Source organism: Mauremys mutica, chromosome 10, assembly GCF_020497125.1.
Source record: "Mauremys mutica isolate MM-2020 ecotype Southern chromosome 10, ASM2049712v1, whole genome shotgun sequence".
Classification (NCBI taxonomy): Eukaryota; Metazoa; Chordata; order Testudines; family Geoemydidae; genus Mauremys; species Mauremys mutica.
This window is the reverse complement of record NC_059081.1, coordinates 8,266,564-8,287,647: the sequence shown is the minus strand read 5'-3', so window position 1 is coordinate 8,287,647 and position 21,084 is coordinate 8,266,564. Positions and strand designations below refer to the sequence as shown.

Below are 21,084 nucleotides of genomic sequence, written 5' to 3'. Positions count from 1 at the left end.
TGGGGAGGGGGGCAGATAGGAGGTGGGGGCCAGGCCATGACCCCCTCCCGTAACCGGCCCTCCATACGATTTATGAAACGCGATGCGGCCCTCAGGCCAAAAAGTTTGCCCGCCCCTGGTCTAGTGTGAATTCTGGCTATGAAACCAATGATGTTAGAGCATGCTCAAGATTCTCACTAAGCCAGTGAACTGAGTTATTGGTTCAGATGTCAGTAAGTGACTTTTTAAGAAGTGTATTTCCTAATTGCAAGACCACAAACAATAGAAGGTCCACTGCAATTTTTAAGGGGGAAATGCCTCTTTGTTCTCCATCCTGCCAAAAGAGGACATCTATAGACCTTGTAGTTTGGCAAACTTCCTTTAGACCAAAGATGTTTGTATGGCATGACATTCAGAACCCATGGATCCTATTCCTAAATCAGGTGAGAGGGGTGTAAGCAGACCTGTGGGTAGAGACAATGGCCAAAAAAGGAAAGAAAATCTGTGATCCAACGTGATAGTAAATTGTATTGACAACTATGAATGCGGAGCAAGTTTACACGTACAGTGCTGCAGCGTGTAATAAAGACATAACCTACACCAACGGGAGAGCTTCTCCCGTCGGCATAGGTACTCCACTTCCCCAAGAGGCAGTAGCTCTGTCGACAGGAGAAGCACTCCTGTTGACACATTGCTGTCTACATCAGGATTTCAATCGGTACAACAGCATCTCTCAGGGCTGTGGATTTTTCACACCTCTGAGTGACTCGGTTATAGTGACGTAAGTCTGTGTGTAGACCAAGCCTAAGATCTTTCTCTCACTTTCTCTCCCTCACATACGTGCACATCTCTTACTTCAGACTGTTCAAAATGTTTCCGTTTATGAGGTAAACTTACCCTGACAATTACAGAGACTAAAATGGTATTTTCCCAAAGTTAGACCATTTTCCAAACTATTGCTTCATACCAGTTATTTTAGTAACAATAACCAAAATACTAGGGAGCTAAAAAACTCATGGCAAACTGTTTTCTGGAGTAGCAGTAATAGTGTTTATTCAAACTGGGGTGGAGTGTTGCCAGGAAGACACTGACAACAGGAACAGGATCAAGCCTATGGTTCAGTGTATTAAGAACTGAGCTGTTCTTAAGTGTACATATAGATATGGACTGAGCTGTTCCACTAATAGCAAAAGTCTTAAAACCTTCCCTACAGTGAAAACCGGGGAAGAAACATGGTTTTCCTATACAAGCAGTTAAGACATCCTTCAAAAATATACTCTCCCTGCTACCCCTCCCCCCAAATTCAACTTGGTACCTTTTCCGGGGCTCTGATTTTTTTTTTTTAATAAAATAATTTCATTTAATTTCCAAGAAACATGCTTTTTTAAACAAACAATTATGGAGCAAGAGGAAGGGCAGTTATACATAATGATGGTCCTCTGATTTAGTTCAATTCCTGAAATCACACTTAATACCACAGGTGCAATACCCAACTTTGTTACAGATGCAAATTCCTGCAGGGGTCGGTCCTCAGAGTTACAACCAGCTAAAATCCTTTAATCGTTAAGAAAAATCTTAACACAATTAAAAAGATACACACTCTTTTCAGTACAAGAATACCTGGGGTAACAGACTAGTAGTGTATATGCTATTTTTTCTTTAAAAGATTCAATACAACAGCACCATATGCAGGGGCCTTGGCACAAGGTCTGGGTTTTCCTAATCAGCTCTGCGTCCATTGTCCTTATCTTAGAGACAACTCAGAAAAGGTAACATTCCAGACTGTGTTACAGAACAGCCTCAAGCTCCAAAAAGGCCAACGTCTCATAGATCGGTCATGGTAGTTTGGACAGCATAACCAATGGCATCACTATGAATTCCTGCATTCTTCACATTGCGCTCATGGACAAAATCAGTGTAGTGTCTATCCGCAGACTGGGTCGAGGGCGAGGCCCATGCGTTCCATACACTTCCACCACGTTGACGGCAGTCAGCAGCATCAAAGGGCCTGGATCATTGGGGATTGGGAGGGGGCACAGTTAGTAATTAGCAACGGAAGGGGAAGGGGGTGGAAGACAGTAGGAGGTGAGAGGAAAGGAGGGAAGAATGATGTGAAAAAAAAATAGTAAGGAAGAACTAAATTGCCGAATGTCAAACACCTAATAAAGGAAGTATGCAAGGATATACACAGAATAAAATAGCTGGAATGTCAAATTAACCCCTTCATTGCTGCTGCCAGATTGTATATATTTAGTTCTGCAAAAGTTTCAAAATGGAAAATTAAGGCATCTCATGTATGTAATGCTTGTAATTTACAATGTGCTTTTCATCTATAGATTCCAAAGCATTTTATAAAGCTAAGTGTTATCCCTGTTTCACAGATGAGAAAACAGGCAAAGCCATGAAGGAATACACCTCCTTGACAGAGTGCTTTACATGTTTAGCAGCATTAAAGGATTTGAATGACATGTCTCAGTGCACAGTGGAAACAAGCTACTACATGCAACAGCAAGGTTCAAAGCTACCAAAGAAGGCAGGTTCTCAAGGCAAATGAAAGGAGGGGAAAAGAAGGAAAGAGGACATCATAAAAACAAGCATTATAGTCAAAGAGGGGATCACTACAGCACATCTCTCACATTTCATTAGCAGAATTCACTAAAGAACTAGACATTACTGAAGAACCTGATCATAGCTGTACTTGATTACCTTGAATATGAGAATATGATTGGAGGTGGATTACTTTAGGAAAAGGCCAAACATAGTAATACAAAAGTGACTATACATAACCAGTGCAAATGCATTCCACACTGGGAATAAAGTCCTCAAGGGGTTAGGAAGACTAACAGGATACCGCACGATTCATGTATAAAGCACTGTCCTGACATTAATATATTTATGCAAGTGTCAAGTAACTCTTATGTGGGAAGCAATAAGGCCTTGGGATAATTAACTTGCTCCACTGAAACAGACACTTGCATAATTTGATTTTAGAATTTTTAAGCCTTTTCTTATAAGAAGCCTCAAGATGGGAAAAAAAATGAACCAACATGTAGCGACTGCTCCAGCCTTTTCTCTATCCGACTCGGAATCCTGCATTAGAATGGTTTGCGAGAGCCTGAAGTACACTTCTGTAAGACATGCTCACAAAAAGACCAAGCTCTCTCTCTAAGCTATTCAAGGGAGCAAATTCCAAAATATCCTCCTTTAAATAGGGTGATTTTAGAGTCAGTCATTTAGTTTAACCATAAACAAGTCAGTGGATCATCAGATACAGCTACAAAGTGTTCCTATTTCATCAGTTCTCATGCCCCAGTAAGTTCAGTTTAATACTTTTAACCACACCAAAACAATTGAGCAGGCAGGACATTAGCTAAAAGATTACATTAGCCAGGGAAGCAGAAAAGACATGCAGGATTCACAACAAGGGTAAATGATTAGACAGTCCTCCTTTAGAAAGGAGAGAAGATTTGCGTGACGTTCACCCATAGGTACTCAGAATTTTGTTCTTTGCAATTCATATTGTGAAGAAATGGCATATGAGGTCCAAAAGTTAAAACAGCCATCAAATGGTTTGTTTGTAAATTATTCCCTAATTTTCATAATTTAAGAAACCAAATTAAAAGCTGCTCACCGTAGGAGGTAGTAAGACCTCTGTGTGCTCCCTGACACGGAAATAGACTTGCTAACCTGGTATTGCCTCTTCCCCTATTTTATCCCAGAAGCAACTCTTTTAGTCCAGCACAAAGCCAGAAAGATGCTGTTTGTGTTTGGGGACCTCCAGTTTTGCAGCTAATACCTCACTTTGTTTGATGGTTACATTTTGATTTGTATGGCCAAAATGGTGCAGAAACCTCTTCTGTACTGAGGAATTTAAACAATGGAGCAGAGGATTTCAAAATCAGAGAACAAAAACTGAAAATCCTTCTTATGATCTGGCTTATTCTTTATGACACCTGCAGCATTCCAGTTTTAAATTAAAGGAAGGGCTGTAATGTAGCCAGCCAGGAACAATACCCAGAAATTGACAGGTTAGATCCTTAACCCTAATCCCTTCACCTCAACCACTGAAATATTTCAGGTTATTTTTTTATAGCAGTGTTTTCAGCTATCCATGGACTTTATCTTTCAAAAAGGAGGACTGTTTTTCTGTGACAGAAGCCAAAGCCAATTCATGCGGAAATAGGCCAATTAAAGGCAGAGGGCAGTTTAGGAAAAAATCCATTAGCTGCAACAAGACACTAAGATATCAAGTCATGTAAGTCACAGCCCTTCAAATAGACACATACGTTCCAGCAAAGCGTCCACCTAACCCCATTTCCAGCCTGTGAAACTTGAATGCAGCACACATAGTTGACAACACAGCTCCAAACTGTTCTTTATTTCCCCATTTTAAGGCTAGATTTATCCCTTACCACAGCAGGCAGAACAGCTGCTAGCAAACCATGTTAAAACCACGTTACCAAAAAGAAAACTGGCTCCATGAGTTACTACAATTTTTTTTTTTTTATAAACAGAGAAAGTTTTATTTTCTTCTGAGTGAACATATTAAAACTGTGTCAAGTAAGAATGGATGTTTTCTGGGGTATGTTACATTAGGTAACAGATACATTTTATATTCAGTCACCCTCTTCTACAAACAAACTTCCTTCTGCAGCTGAATCTAGCAAAGAAGCCTAGATTTCCTGACAAGGTCTGTGAGCAGCACAGGTTCAGGCTCTTAATCCTAACCCAGGCACACTGGGATCAAAACTGCCATAGATGAGCCTGTAAATTATCTCAGCTTCTGGACAGAAGTAATGGAACTTTAATGTAGAACAGAAACCTTATTACTGCTACATAACAGTATTGCTACCACCATAAAACACCTATGTAGAGCCGTTTGGAGCTGGAGTCAAATGTTCCGAACAAAGACGTTACCAGATTCTAGCAAGCACCTTGCAGTTAGATTGAGTAAATACAAAACAAAATCATACTGAGAAGGCTGAAAGAATAAAGATACAACCACCTTTCACCCACCACCACCACCACCAGGGAAGGAATCGACCGATCAACGAGATCACCACAGACAACCCAGAGATTTCAGATACTAGGCAAATCAAGGGCAAAAGAAAAAGAGAAAGCACCATTTCATCCAATGTTTTGCAGCAGAATTACAATGCAGCAGATGCAGAGCAGAATTACTCTCCCTCTTTAAATCCAAGATCCAGTATATTTAAAAAAAACACTTAATATGTAATTAGTTAGATTTGTATAATGCATTTCTTTACACCATTACTGTCAGGTATTAACCATATATACATAGTTTTGTCTTTAAGACACATACAAGCAAAAGAGAATCAGATTCTAGCCAAATGGAGGACCTTTTCTTTTGAGGATTGAAACTGCTTAGGATAAGAGCTTTAAATCCATTGCATCCCATCACAGCTGCTCCTCAAAGCCTAACAAATCAGAGCTCCACTTCTGAGATTATTGCATCCCCATTTGAAGTCACAACCCATGCTATAGGATATAATTGGTTAAAAGGCTAAGATCTACTCTCAATCTCACCCAAATGCTGGAGTACCAAGAGCAGACATTTTAATTAAATGAAATCAAGCTCTTATCCTTCAACCATTTCAGTTTCCCCAAACAAAACTCCTCCTCTCTTTGCACTGTAGAGTCAGTTTACCCATTGCATAAGATTTCTGGGAGACATCCAGAAAGAACTTGATCTACGATTGGCACGTTTTCCCCAGGATCTAACAGGACAAGTCTGCTCCTGGGCTGCATGCCTCCAGGCACTGGGTTACAGAGACTGTGTTGGCTGTAGAGGGTGGAACAACTCCCACCAGAGCGAGAAAATGCTGCAGCAGATTCCTCCATAGGAATAGCAGCAAAGATTCCCTCAGAAGCTGAGCAGGTTGCCTCTGCAGCACACCCAGCCTGGTCTCAAAGCACTGATCCAGCTTTATCACCACTAACTTGACTCACAATTTATTCTCCTCAAAAAGACAATACAAGTAGTTTAACAGCAGATTAACTATAAAAAGAAAGGCATTTGGACTGTACATAAGCAAATGACCTTTCTCTTTCAATCAAAGAAAAACTAGCAAGGGTCTGGAGAACGCACCATTTCGTATCTTGCTGGCTGGCTCCAGGGCTCCTAGGAAGGTTTTCTATTTCCACTAAGACTGGGCCAGATGGAACTGTCATTATGACAGGCAGGGTCGGCTTTGCATTCCAGCTCTTGGGAAACAAAACAGAAACAAGCAAGTCATCTTAACCACTTTACTGCATGACAATGACACATGGAAAAACACAACTCCTCCTCCTGGATCAAACATGAGTCTTGACAAGATTTCTCCCATAGATACTTCCCCCCATTGGAGATGAATGTCCCACTTTTCAAGTGCTGGTAACAGTACCAGGGTCATATTGGATACAGTGCTGCTCTTGGATTTGCAGGTAACAGCTGCAGCGCCCTTTTTCATTCATGGTTTGACCTGGATGCAGCCTGTTCTCCTCTGTGACTAGCTCTGCAACAGTGATCTACAACTTTGTAACCTAAAAGCTAGATTACTGCAATTCATCTACCGCTGAATAGCATCTGGAAGCATCAACTGGTGCTGAATAAAGCAGCTCACCTTTCAAGTAGAGTAAGTAGTTATGAATACAGAGCACCAGCACATCTGTTTGCTTCCAGATGAGGCTGAAGGGATTATACTTTTAATGGCCTGGAAGGACACCACTAGGGGGTGATCTATCTGTGATCTGCTCCGTTGCACTTACTGTCTGCCCCTTCAGCTGACATACTCCAGAATGGGTGGCGGGGCATTCTCATCGAAGAGTCCATGCCTCTGGAACCTGACCCCTCTGGTGTATCATTCTAATAACTCTGGAGAGAGGTGGTAATGGTTGTTTTCAGTGACACAAAGCACCTACCATGCACAGATACCGAGGGGATGAATGCGTCAAAACTTTTATTAAAATCACAAAAAAATTGAGATTTTGCCAGTAATTTATCCTTGATATAGCAGAAGTACGTCCCTTTAAAAATACCAGAGCAGTAGCCCAGAACACTAGTAAGAGATGGAAGCAAGACTGCCAGCAGGCTCTGCCCTTCTCCTGTGTGTGCAGTTTAACATACAGAGCATTAGTACAATTTTGCAGGTTATTATAGTACTCAAAGATCACACACAGCTAAACAATTTATGCATCATTTAATATGTTTACATGTTGGAGGGGGTGGGGAATTTCCCTCTCCAGCTAGTTAGCTAAAATCCTCCATGCCAAGTTAACCAGTGATCCCACTTGTCACTTAGTAGCTGAAATAAAAGTCTAGTTTAATGTGTAACTCTAGAATCGACAGAGTCAAAGGAAGCCACTGCATTCAAAAAGGTTAGCATAAGGCCCCAACTCTTGAAATCTGTAAAGACCAATGAAGCTTTAGTGTTTAGGGGAACAGTCTCAGAAATGAATGACTTAGAGGTTGCCTTACTTGTTGTGATCCATTATTCTGATGTAAGACATTGTTCGGAATGCTGAAAAGCAAGAAAAATGTAAATCAGAATCTTTCAGGGATCAAGATATGTGTTTATAAATTTTGTGGGGGACCAAAAACAGATAGATTTCAAGTTGAATGCCAATTTACCAGAGGTCTTTCTACTCCCATTTAATCTAAAAATCACTATCCAAATGAAGTTAAAAACCTTACGCTTGTGGTCAGCAACCTCATTCCAATGAGAGCAGGGCTAGCAGACTCTCAATTTGTTAAGGCTGGAGTTTCACTATATCCTGACTCACTTTTTCCCTTCCCATTGCATGATGTCTAGCTGGATTATGGATATGAAATCTCCTTGAGGCAAGGACAACACTGAGGCATGCCTTTAACACTTTTTGCATATACCGAGCCAGATTTTATAAGACTGATGGCAAAAGTTCCTTCCCTATTCATTACTGTTTTACGCTCATTGTATAATTAACTTTGGACAAAAATGGCTGAGATTACATAACTGCTATTATCTGAAGTCTCATGAAGTTACTCAGAAGGAAGGTTCAAAAGCAACTGTTCACACTGTATATTACGAGGCTACTCTCCTCAGAAGCCCAGAGTATTGCTAGCCCTAGTCAGATACTAAAAAATAATGAGTCAGGCCACCAAAAAAATCATGAGTTAAAAAAAACACATTTGGGATTCTTTTTATTTGTCTTCAAATATCTGAGTCTGTAGAGTGCACACATTTCACATTTTTAAGGTCTTCTCCACAATTATAAGGGATAGATTTTTTTATATTTAAATGAAAGCTGAGATTCGCGTGTATTCACATGACTCCAAGAGCTGGGGCTATAAGAAAAAGAAATATCCTGGGAGATGGTAACACTGATTCCAATCCATTTAGAAGTGGAAATCCAAATGTGTTCCCCTCCTGCCTTCTTCACTAGATGAACGGCAGCTGTAATAAAGGGTGTAGGGGAGGGGATGCTGAAGGAATTCAGGGTTCAGTCTCAGACAGGGTTCCTCACATGCTGGGCATGGGGCAGAAAGACATGGAAGAGAAAAACACCACCACAACACACATTCATGCCATTGCGGATCTTAACCAAAAATTATAAGACTTGGTCTAAAAAAGCTTCTTTTCCGATCTCTCATTTAAAAAAAAGAGAGTTTCAACCAGATTCTATTAATTCAATTAATGCCCCAGTTGCTTCTGGCCTGGGACAATTGGTATCACTTGCATAGAGTAACCATCCTGTCAGTCAACCTGCCGAGTAAACTGGTTTCAATATTTCTGAAGTCCTTTTTCTCGAATAGCCTTTTAGGTATAACACCAACCAAGATCATACAAGCTGCACTCTGGCTGTTCTCTTACCAGGCTCTCTGCACTGAGGGGGAAGTGCAGTGTGGCATTACAAGCACAGAATACTGCATCTTTAAAAAAAATACTGAGGAATGCTTGTACAATCAACACATTCCTCACCGATGAGTTAATACAAAAGAAAGGAACAACATGCATCTTTCATGATGCATTTTAATTAGTGATGCTTGAGTGTGCAGTTTCAGAAACAGCACTGATTGCTCTGGGGGTGAATGTGCCATGACACAACACCAAGATGAGTATCAGGGAAACTAAAGCCTTCAGCACAGGCAGGCGGGGAAATTGTATTGAGCGCCTCTTCCTGCACCCAGGCTGGTTTGAACATGAGATGCAAGTAAAATGGCATACTAACAAAATGTGAAGAGCAATTAGCAGCACTAATAAATAAGCTACACATCTACCACCCCGTCAGAGGATTTCAAAGCACTTTACAGACTTTAATTAAGCTTTCGAACACCCAACATCACTGGGAGGTAGGTCAGTATTAACCTCATTTTACAGATGGGGAAAAATGATGCACAGAATAGTGAAGAGACTTGCCCAGAACCATACTAAGGGAGAGAATCCAGAGGCTCAGCCCCTTAACGAAATATTACTACAATCCTCTATCTATGAAGACAGAGTAAAAGCAACCTTGTTCTGTGGAATCTATCAGCTTCTTTGTCACTTCAGTTTTGAAGTATGGCTACACTTAACCCGCTTTCTGTGACTTCATATCTACCCACTCACTTCCTCCAATCTGGTCCTCAGTTGCTATTACTCTGAGTATCCTGAACGGAGAAGGGATCTCACACTCTCACTAGCAGTGGCCTATCTGTGTAGGACCGTGGTTCTCAACCTTTCCTGACTACTATACCCCTTTCTGGAGTCTGAAGCCCTAGCCACACTGCTTGGAGCTCAAGCATGTAACTTAGCTTCTTGGGGCCCCCGTGACATGGGGCCTGGGGCAGTTGCCCTACTTGCCACCCCCTAATGCCAGCCCTGCACTTGTGACCTCCCCCCCAAAGCCCATCCAGCAACTCCCAGGTTGAGAGAAACTGATCTAGATAAGTTGACGTACCCCCTGGAAGACATCTGCATATCCCCCAGGGTACATGTACCGCTGGTTGAGAACCACTGGTGTAGGGCTCATCCTTCATACCATTCAAGTCTCACCTCAAAAAAAAAAATCTTCCTCCCTACTGTAACCTACAGTTTACTCAAAACCCTGCCTATCCTTTCTCCAACACAAATTCACCTTAAACACTCTTCCCACTCTCCCAATCTTATCTCCACCCTGTTTTCTTTTAGCTTCCCTGCCACAGCATGCATTTGCACTTTTACTGCTTTTAAATTTCATCTGCCTCTACCCACACAAATTGCCAGATCAAATATCCCTCAGCATCAGTGATTACTGAATGGCAGAGAATAAAAAACAGCCCACAACAAAACAACATACTGAGGATTTTATGTAATACTTCAACAGGGGATTTTCAATCTGCTTTCTTTGGCGCCAGTTAATGGGTGGCAATTAGACAGGCCAGGGAAGTGACAGCATTCACCTTGGTTTCTCTTCTCTGCTCTACCACCCAGTCCCCACTGCTAGCACCACCCAATGAGCTGGATTCACAGGGAGTTACTAAATGAAAACCCAACTAAAGAGGAGGGGAGAATGTCCAGGAACAGGAAGAAACAAATCAAAGAAAAACGAGGCCATTGCAGCTACTCTGAAACATTAAATTCAATGAGCTAAACAAACCTAATTCCCCCTTGAGTCACAGAGGAAGAGCCAATAGCTTGTTATAATAATCTAGTCAGCCTCGAAAGGAATATGATTTTGGCTCTGGAAACAGATGAAGCCTCTATGGAATGTCATTATACAGGAGGCATTGTGGGAGAAGAATGACCTGCCAGCCTCAAACTGGCAAACATCCAGACCTATGTACCATGGGCAGTGGAGTGCAAGTACACTGGGGTGTTTGAGTGAGTTAGCTTGTATTTATAAGCATGTGTGACCTTAAGAACCCCTGTATTCACACTCTAGACACTAGTGTACTGATCTTTGTACAAAATATGCCTTGTGAGGTATCATCTGAAAACTAATAACTCACTGATCATTTACAGTCTTGCATAATGTATATACACAGTTTGTATTAAGAATTATGGCTGCATGCTGGAATTATGACTAAAGAGTATTTAAACTGGGCATATCAGAGGGAGCTGGTAAACAGGTCTCCCTTAGACAAAGGAATGAGTATTTGATTCTCTGACCAGCCCAATCCTCAGGCAAAGACAATGAAGGTCCGTTTTTTACATATTAGGTAAATAAAGCTATCAAGCTAACAAATGGGGGAGAAAGAGTACAGCGCTTCCTTCACCACTAGACTCCATGTCAGCTTCCTCACAGCTTGACTAAACTTTACTTTGAGCATAACCCTCAGAGAAATCCATTTCAAAGACTTACTGGTGTACAAACATGGGGGGGGGGGCGCACTGAACCTCAACTGATTGTATACAATATTACAGTATTATAAAAGTGTAGAGAGTGAGGTCTTCTCTGGAATCTAGTACACACTGGTAATTAATATTATTGTGAAATGTATGTATTATTATAATATAAGGAAACAGATACTTAATGAGATTATGCTTTACTGTCTGGCCATACAGATTCCCTCCCAGACAGGAGAGAAGGCAGCTATTCACCTGTCTACTACGTAAATTCAGCATGGTGGAATCAAAAAAGTGGAAACCCTACTTACATACAGGGGAGGTGGAAAGTCCACAGGAAAGGAAAAACAGCATAAAGCCATCCTGCCTCTTGAAACAAAGTAGATATAAGCAGACAGAAGCCATCTTTGGCATTCATAACTAGACAGACAAAAAGGAGTAGAGCTCTTACAAGCTGAGAAAGATGGGTCCTTCAACCAAGGGTTGGGAGAGGGACTGAAGTCTCTGGAAACTGAATGAAGGTGAGAAACCATTGTGAACAAAGCCTACACCTTGGCTTTCCTTGTGACTCTTTCTGGCTGACAGAGAGGAACATACAGGCCCTCAATGGGAGGGCCTTCTATGCTAGGTCTCAGAGATGCAAGGGAGAGAGGTGAGAACCGGCTGAGTCCAAGGCTTACCACCTTTGGTGTACATTTCACAACTCCTTTGGGTAGGCATTGCGGGGGTTGCCCCAACTGCATTTGTAATATGACTCTACAAGTTACCAGAATCTGAAGGCTGAAAAAGGGAGCACTGTTCCTTGTGGATGTGAATATTTATGTGAAAAAAGCATAGATACTACAGTGGTATGAGCTTTAGAGATGCACATTACTACTACAATGATAATACAATCCTGGAAAATCTCTTTCAAGAAGGAAGAGGAGGAATGTGAAATAATTAAATGAGTTGATTTCTAAGGTGTAGAAAGTGAATTGGGAACTGAAGAACCTTACTTATTATTTGTATGCAGTAGTACTTAGGAGTCTCAGACATTGACTAGGGCTCCACTGGGCTAGGTGCTGTACAAATGCAAAAGAAAATTACAGCCTCACTCCTAAAATGTTGGGCACTCTCCCTACTGATTATTATTACAAGTCAAGGCATAAGTGTAAAAATGAAGAGAATAATTTTAGTGGAAGTGTCTAGTTCCACAGTATTCCTCCCCACTCCTGAATTCCACAAGCTTTGTATTTCAATCACATCATTGTAGTAGAGAGACGTCAGCAAGATGAAATCCTCTTATTCCTGCCTGCTTGACTCTCTCATAGGACGCAACAGGAAAATCCTGCTATCCTCCTCACCAACACTTGAAAGCAAGTGTGAACTGGAGTTAGTCATAAACCCACTACCTCAGAATTCAAAAGTATTTTTGCCTGCTAGGACGCATGCTTGGCAATATCCTTCAATGAGACAGCATCACCTAAACCCAGCAGCTCTCCGCTGAAAAATAGGAAGGACCTACCCAAACTGAAAAAGCAACTTTCACTGTGGCCTCTGTTATTCAGGAGGTCAGGCTAGATTATCAAATGGTCAATTCTGGTCTTAAAAGCTAAATGAACAGTGCTCCTTTAGAGTTGAACTAACCCTATAACCTGCCTCCATATACACAAGACTAAATACAGACTGAACAGAAAGGAAATTAAGTAGCAAAATGTCTCCTACCTTGTTTCTTCAAGTTTAGCAACATTTGCTGCAAAAAATTCCAGACAAGATTGATTACAAATTTAATTTGCATTCATTCTGTTAGTTAGTATTTATATAGCACCATAAATATCCATGACACTTAAAAATAAGATCTCTTCCCCAAAGAGCTTACAGCCTAAATTAAACATACACAGGAAAAGACTAGAATAACGACAGATAAGGAGCTGCAAAACAAATACGTATGAAGCATGATGAACACATTTTTAAACTGGAGATTAGGATTTATGAAGGGATCTGAAAGCAGACATGAAGGTCATTCCAGGCAAAAGCAAGAGTGAGAGAAGGAGACAAAGGGAATATCAAGGCAAGAAAATCTGGCAGCATGTAGATCACAAGGTGGGACAATGGCTGAGATGCAAGCAGGGAAAGAGATGTTCAGGGTCTTGCAAGGATGGGGAGTTTTAAGTTGATACAGAAAGTACAGTCAGACCGCAAAGGGATTCAGTGAGGGATCATGCTCATACATTAGTTAATTCTTTCCTTATTAGACCAATTATTTTTCTATATAAACATCTTACAGTAGTCACAGGTGACTTAGCTGTTAGGTAACCTCACAAAACGTCAAAGACAACTTGAAGTCATCCAGTTTGTTAAGCACACTGTGTCACAAATATGTCCCAAGAGCAATGACTCAAAGGAAAGATGGATCTCCAAGATGAGGAAAAACGTCCACACAAGAACTCCTGCCTAGAATCAGCACAAGATGTTACTCTATCACTCTCATTGTGGCCCGTGCTGCCCACAATGTGTGGTCACACTTTACCTTTCATTTGTAGTGTTCTCCTTGAATATCGCTTGCTGGGCCTCCTTTCAAAGGATGCTGATCTTCTAGCTTTGTTGGTCTTGGTTGTCTGGTACTCTGTTTTCCCACTAAAAGTGCAAGTTAAGGTACACAATGATGGGACAAAGCACTTGTTTACAAAGGCAGAATATAGGCATAACTGGGACAAAATACCTTGTTTGGCTTACTTGTAGCTGTTTGCTTTATGGCTCAGCAATCCTAACTTGCAGGGATATAAACAACTTTACACTTTTATGGCGCCTTTCATCAGAAGGACTCAAGAACTTTGCAAACATTTTAGTCTTATCCCCTGCTGAGGGAGGTGGTATCCCCATTTGCAGAAGGGGAAAACTTAAGCAATAATTCCTTAAAGGTTAGATTCTTCAAGATGCACACTTTGTATTTTAAACACGCAATCATGGTAACTGTGGGCTCATTCTGGAAAAATCAGAGCCCAAGAGACTCGGCCAGTGTCATATAGGAAGACTATAATAGAGCAAGAAATTAGAACTTTGACTCCCAATCCTATGTTGTTTTCTCAAGACCGGTCTTCTTACTTAAAGAGGAACCTGAGGACTCATGGGCTTGTGATACAGAGTCTCCATCTCCAGCTCCTTTGCTCAGCAGACAGACAAGGATTGGTGAGCAGCTGAACCACCTGTATGCTCCAGCAAGGTAGCACGTGGTGAGTTTGCATTGTTGCTGCTTGTATTTCACCTGTTTGGTGAATGTGAGTCACTTCGTTCTCCGGAGCTGACAAGCCATTTTCAACATGCCCTACATTCACTTCCTTAATAGCCCCATTATATTTTCTAAGGGTTCGGCCCAAACTGCAGATTACACTTTCCAGAGGTGGGCAAGTAAATTACCTACTTCTATTTGACAATGTCTTAAAGTGACCCTCATACCCTTTGCAAATGGTGATAATGTCTATGTTTATTATATTTTTCAATTAACACAACACACTTATCACAATGCGTATGCAGACAGACTTCACATGATCAATAAAGCGAAATGATAACAGCTTAATTGACCCAGGGCCCAATAAAGAGAACTTAAAAAAAAATCCCAAACAGAGGAAACTAAACCTGCCTCCCCTAGCAAATCCACCACATAGGTAAAAGACCATGTACAGTGTGATCTTTGGGACAAAGACGAGGCCTCAGTATATGCTTACGCAGTGTCTGAAACAGCGAGGCCCAGATCTCAATTGGGCTTTCTGGGCACTGCTGCAACACAAATAATATGAATTCCAGAGTCAAAAGCCTTGCTCTGCCATCAAATGTGTAAGTCTACAGTGTGTCAGTTAAATGCACCATAGGGGACACGAAGTGGACTCTCAACCAGAACCAAAATCGCAGGGCTTCATGAATCAAAATCAACCACTTGAACTGTACCTGGAAGTAAACGGGAAGCCAGGGTAGTCTACAGAGCACAGGTATAATATACTGTATGTAAGAAACAGGACAACCTGTTGACTTTGGGAAACTGCCCTAGTACATTTTACTACACAGATCAGAAGAAGCCTAAGTTCAGTTAGCAAATCTGGAAAGGGTTGTTTATTAAAGATTGTGCATTATTTTGGCCAGTTTAACAGCCTAATTTAAATACTTTATCTAAATGCAGTTTGTGACATTCAACCTTCTGTACACTATGGAAACTGGATACCACTTTCCTCATTTGTGCATTACCCAAGGGACTGGAAATGGGGAGAGAAGAGACACAGTGAATGAGAAATGACTCTGACCTGTATCTGAACCGTGATCCCAGCCGAATGAAGCTTGATCGGCTTGAGCCTTTTTGGACGGGTCCCCTGAGGCGGAAGAAGGCATGATGTTCCACTGCACACTTCCACAAGTGTTTGCAGGCTTTGGGGTGATCCAGCCTAAACACAAAAGTGTGCTCCTGCTCCTTCCCCTTAAAGCACATAAAACACACCATGAATTCAAACAGCCTCAAATGAGTCAGAGTTCCCCACAATTCAATGAATGCTCAATAAAAGTTATATTCATCTGTGGTGAAAAATCTCCCCCACTTCATCTCTGCCCGAGAATAGATGGATGGAATACTCCAAATACAAGTGCAAGTGCTAGAGAGAATATTCAGTATTTTTAGCTCTAGAAAACACTGGATTCGGCCATTTCTTTTTCATGTAATAAATTAACGATTAAATATACTTGTTTGTGCCAGGACAGCTCTGGGATAGGAGCAACTCATCAGGGCATCACCAACATCAGCTAAGATTTGCTTTTGACAAGTTAGCAAATAGCACTGTAACTAAACAATGAATTCACTATACATGAGGCATCTTAAAAGGGTCACTGTCCAACCTGGCCTGCCCAAAACGTATACAGATTAGAGTATGTGGTTGTGAGGCAGTGACATTGAAACTGTTCATTAAAATGTAAGTTAGCAACTTTGCACTCAAAAGAGATCCTGCAATAAACTGATCTGTATGTAAGATGGATGAAAAATGTTACACAGGGATAAGAGACCCACAGCATGGCTGCACCTAGTCTAGGTCATGACTTGGGCTCATGGGGCTTGGCCTGCAGGGCTAAAAATCACTATATAGACATTTGGGCTCAGGTTGGAGCCCGAGCTCTAGGACCCTCCATCCTCACAGGATCCCAGTGCTCAGGCCTAAGCCTGAATCGTAGAATCTCAGGGTTGGAAGGGACCTCAGGAGGTCATCTAGTCCAACCCCCTGCTCAAAGCAGGACCAATTCCCAACTAAATCATCCCAGCCAGGGCTTTGTCAAGCCTGACCTTAAAAATGTCTAAGGAAGGAGATTCCACCACTTCCCTAGGTAACCCATTCCAGTTCTTCACCACCCTACTAGTGAAAAAGTTTTTCCTAATATCCAACCTAAACCTCCCCCTCTGCAACTTGAGACCATTACTCCTTGTTCTGTCATCTTCTACCACTGAGAACAGTCTAGATCCATCCTCTTTGGAACCCCCTTTCAGGTAGTTGAAAGCAACTATCAAATCCCCCCTCATTCTTCTCTTCTGCAGACTAAACAATCCCAGTTCCCTCAGCCTCTCCTCATAAGTCATGTGTTCCAGCCCCCTAATCATTTTTGTTGCCCTCCGCTGGACTCTCTCCAATTTATCCACATCCTTCTTGTAGTGTGGGGCCCAAAACTGGACACAGTACTCCAGATGAGGCCTCACCAGTGCTGAATAGAGGGGAATGATCACATCCCTCAATCTGCTGGAAATGCCCCTACTTATACAACCCAAAATGCCATTAGCCTTCTTGGCAACAAGGGCACACCGTTGACTCATATTCAGCTTTTCGTCCACCGTAACCCCTAGTCCTTTTCTGTAGAACTGCTGCCCAGCCATTCGGTCCCTAGTCTGTAGCAGTGCATGGGATTCTTCCGTCCTAAGTGCAGGACTCTGCACTTGTCCTTGTTGAACCTCATCATATTTCTTTTGGCCCAATCCTCTAATTTGTCTAGGTCCCTCTGTATCCTATCCCTACCCTCCAGCGTATCAACCACTCCTCCCAGTTTAGTGTCATCTGCAAACTTGCTAAGGGTGCAGTCCACACCATCCTCCAGATCGTTAATGAAGATATTGAATAAAACCGGCCCCAGCACCGACCCTTGGGGCACCCCACTTGATACCGGCTGCCAACTAGACATGGAACCATTGATCACTACCCGTTGAGCCCGACCATCTAGCCAGTTTTCTATCCACCTTACCGTCCATTCATCCAGGCCAGACTTCTTTAACTTGCTGGCAAGAATACTGTGGGAGACTGTATCAAAAGCTTTGCTAAAGTCCAGAAATAGCACATCCACTGCTTTCCCCTCATCCACAGAGCCGGTTATCTCATCATAGAAGGCAATTAGGTTAGTCAGGCATGACTTGCCCTTGGTGAATCCATGCTGACTGTTCCTGATCACTTTCCCCTCCTTTAAGTGGTTCAGAATTGATTCCTTGAGGACCTGTTCCATGATTTTTCCAGGGACTGAGGTGAGACTGACTGGCCTGTAGTTCCCTGGATCTTCCTTCTTCCCTTTTTTAAAGATGGGCACTACATTAGCCTTTTTCCAGTCATCCGGGACCTCACCCGATCGCCATGATTTTTCAAAGATAATGGCCAATGGCTCTGCAATCTCATCGGCCAACTCCTTTAGCACCCTCGGATGCAGCGCATCCGGCCCCATGGACTTGTGCTCGTCCAGCTTTTCTAAATAGTCCCGAACTACTACTTTCCCCACAGAGAGCTGGTCACCTCCTCCCCATACCGTGCTGCAGAGTGCAGCTGTCTGGGAGCTGACCTTGTCTGTGAAGACAGAGGCAAAAAAAGCATTGAGTACACTAGCTTTCTCCACATCCTCTGTCACTAGGTTCCCTCCCTCATTCAGCAAGGGGCCCACACTTTCCTTGACTTTCTTCTTGTTGCTAACATATCTGAAGAAACCGTTCTTGTTACTCCTAACATCTCCGGCTAGCTGCAACTCCAAGTGTGATTTGGCCTTCCTAATATTCACTCCTGAACGTGTAACACAGCAATGCTTAGCCCTGCAAGCTGACCCAGGCCAGCCGTAGGTTTTTTATCCTTGTGTGGACATACCCTAGGAGGCCAAGGTCAGAACAATTTGTGGACTGATGGGAATATTACAACATAAAGGTACTTCTCTCTGTGGCTGAATTCCTGGTTCTTGTTCCAAATCAGATCCACCTCCATGTGTTACCAATCCTCGCTTTTTTATAATCTGCTCAACTCAGAGCAATTTCTCCTCCTGGGGGCATTTCTGGCATCTGTTTAAGGAATGAGTTCCAACTGCATGGCATTTACACTACCTACCTTTATTAGCTTTCTTACCCAACACACCAAAGTACATTTGCTCTTTCCAAATTCTCTGGCCCATACTAGTTAAACAAGGCATTGCTCTTTTAAAAGCTGAGAATACAAAGCAAATCAGACATACTGCTAAATTTCTTTTACATGTAAACTCACCGCCCCCAAGAAGTCACAACTAAAAACACTCCAATGCTGCCATGTTACTCCTGCAAACTTAAGTGTGAAATGAGATCAGGAGTAACTAACTAGAGACCATGAATCTTAGTTACACATCAGCTAAAAGAGCTAACAGCAAATTTTAACTACCTGCTCATCGTCTTCAACAACAACTAGTGTTAATTTGTTCTTCTTGAAGTCCAGTCTGGTTATCTTCGGCCTGTCAGATGAAGAAGAAAAGAAATGTGTAAACACATCTTTGCTGGTCCATACAGAAGAGTCTTATTCACTGTTCTGCTCTAGAACTCACCCATTTTCAAAACTGATATAAACAGACTGAGATCCTACAATAAATGTCCCAGTGAGGTGTGTATTAGCTGGTGTTTTAAGACTTTGTCATTAAGAAGTTATGAATTGAAGAGATTTAAAAAACTATAGCAACTTTTAAAAAGATGAAGCTTCTACAAGGAGTCTTAAAATGCATTTTTAGCTCACATCAGTACAGTCTATTGTTTCTGGGCAGGGAGATGATAATTAAGGCAAACTGTGTTTTATACAATTAGATTGGATTCAGTCAAACAAACTTGCCTGACCACCCTCCTGCCCGTACCCAGCCAGCACGGGAATAAGCATGAGAAATAGGGACCAGAAACCAGGGAAAATAACTTTGGACCCTTAACCTTGCTTAAGCCTAGACCCAAATCTGAAAGTGGGTTCCCCATCTTTCTGCCTGCTTTTCAACCATATGCAACTGTACAAATCCTATGGAACTGTTCCAAATACCTCCAACAAACTGGTGTTACCCCAACAAAAGCCTACAGAATGGAACTGCAGGTGTTGGTAAGCATTTTCACACTCTTCACCACACTATATGGTTATGTGCTTTTATCTAGGCCTGAACCCATTTCAGTGGTATGTGTGGGGCAGAAAGGGGTCACTTCCAAAAAAGGCAGAAACCACCTCAAAAGGATTCCAATACACACACCTCTTCCCAAAAAAGAAAACATTTGGCCAAGATGCCAACTTGACTGGTTGAATGCTTTCCCCTCTCTCCCACATATCCAGTACTGGTTTAAAAATTGTATTAAAGTTAATGTTTAAAATTATATACAATGAATCCAATAAAGCAGCATGACAACCTGGGAATGCATACTTGGTATTATTAGTGATGCTGTACGGGCTTCATTGTGTATGTATTTAGCATTGACATACGGGAGAGAGATGAAAGCACCCAAAACCCACTCACATATTTGTCAAGGACACTAACCAAAGAAGATAATGGTTTGGACATTGAAAAAAACAACATAATTTTGAGCTATGGAGTATTTTGCAGATTACTAATATTGACTAATGGTCTCAGACACTGATGTTCAAGGATTCTTGGCTAGTGTAAAAGAGTTAGGTATTTTACAATGCAGTTTTAAGTCTTTCAATTAGCCATCTCACCAGAAAAACAGACCAATCTTGGTTTCACCTTCAAAGACCAGAACTCCCGTCGGGGTCAGTCCAAGGCTGTAATCATTGCCGTCCCTTGCCTAAGTATCACAGACCAAAACAGGTTGTGTTGAGTTCCACGTGTAGGATCCCATGTATGCATAAATCATTCCAATGGGCAATGTATCCCTTCCTTCATTGTTAAGGTTAAATACTATTTGTTATTTTATTACAACAATAACACTCTCTAAAAACCCTCCTACATAGCTTATTCTACTCCACAACTCTTTAGAGATCAGGATAAAGAGGGAAGGAGAAGGTTTCTTTATATGCTTATGGGCTAAAGACCCTCCTTGTGTTATTCTCTACCCTTCTTCCTTTACAATCTATTTAGTCTCTCTATAGACAATTGTGAATTAAATCCCAGTCCAATTTTAATTTCATTTACTATGATTTTCACATAGGTGCTGCAGATTTCAGTAAGCCTGAAACCTATTACATATTTAAAACACAATATACACATAGATAGACTGCGGATAACCAGCTTTAGTGTTATACAGTTTAGAAAAGCACCATATTATTACCTTAATCTCATTTGTTTTCCTATATGGCACTTTTAGCTTTGCACAACACTTGGAACATTTGGTCTACAAGAATAACCATTTCCACTGAAGTCATCACCCTTACCTTGACTATGTGCATGTCCACCCCATACATTTCCAGCCACTTAGCTTTGTTCAAATAGTTAGTTTCAGCTTGGGCTGGCGTTTGCCCCCTGAAATAAATTTGTTTAAAGTTAAACAGAATCCTGTAAAATTACGAGCAATGAAAAGAAAAACTAGCAGGGAGGGAGAAAGAGGGAAAAAAAGCGGGAAAAACTGATG

At 41.7% G+C, this 21,084-nt stretch overlaps 1 protein-coding gene across 2 annotated transcripts in view; it reads right to left on the bottom strand.

Moving 5' to 3' along the window:
- Positions 1 to 1,010: 1,010 nt before the first annotated feature.
- Positions 1,011 to 21,084, bottom strand: part of EPB41L5 (erythrocyte membrane protein band 4.1 like 5) — a 51,557-nt gene continuing 31,483 nt past the window's right edge. For both annotated transcript variants that reach the window (XM_045031788.1, XM_045031787.1), the window contains exons 9-17: positions 20,888 to 20,975; positions 20,213 to 20,301; positions 18,917 to 18,986; positions 15,536 to 15,705; positions 13,771 to 13,877; positions 12,966 to 12,993; positions 7,457 to 7,499; positions 6,089 to 6,204; positions 1,011 to 1,987 (exon numbers count right to left, since the gene is read on the bottom strand). In XM_045031788.1, the coding sequence (XP_044887723.1) occupies positions 1,804 to 1,987; positions 6,089 to 6,204; positions 7,457 to 7,499; positions 12,966 to 12,993; positions 13,771 to 13,877; positions 15,536 to 15,705; positions 18,917 to 18,986; positions 20,213 to 20,301; positions 20,888 to 20,975 (895 nt within the window). In that variant the 3' untranslated portion in view covers positions 1,011 to 1,803. The remainder of the gene's footprint in view (positions 1,988 to 6,088; positions 6,205 to 7,456; positions 7,500 to 12,965; positions 12,994 to 13,770; positions 13,878 to 15,535; positions 15,706 to 18,916; positions 18,987 to 20,212; positions 20,302 to 20,887; positions 20,976 to 21,084) is intronic.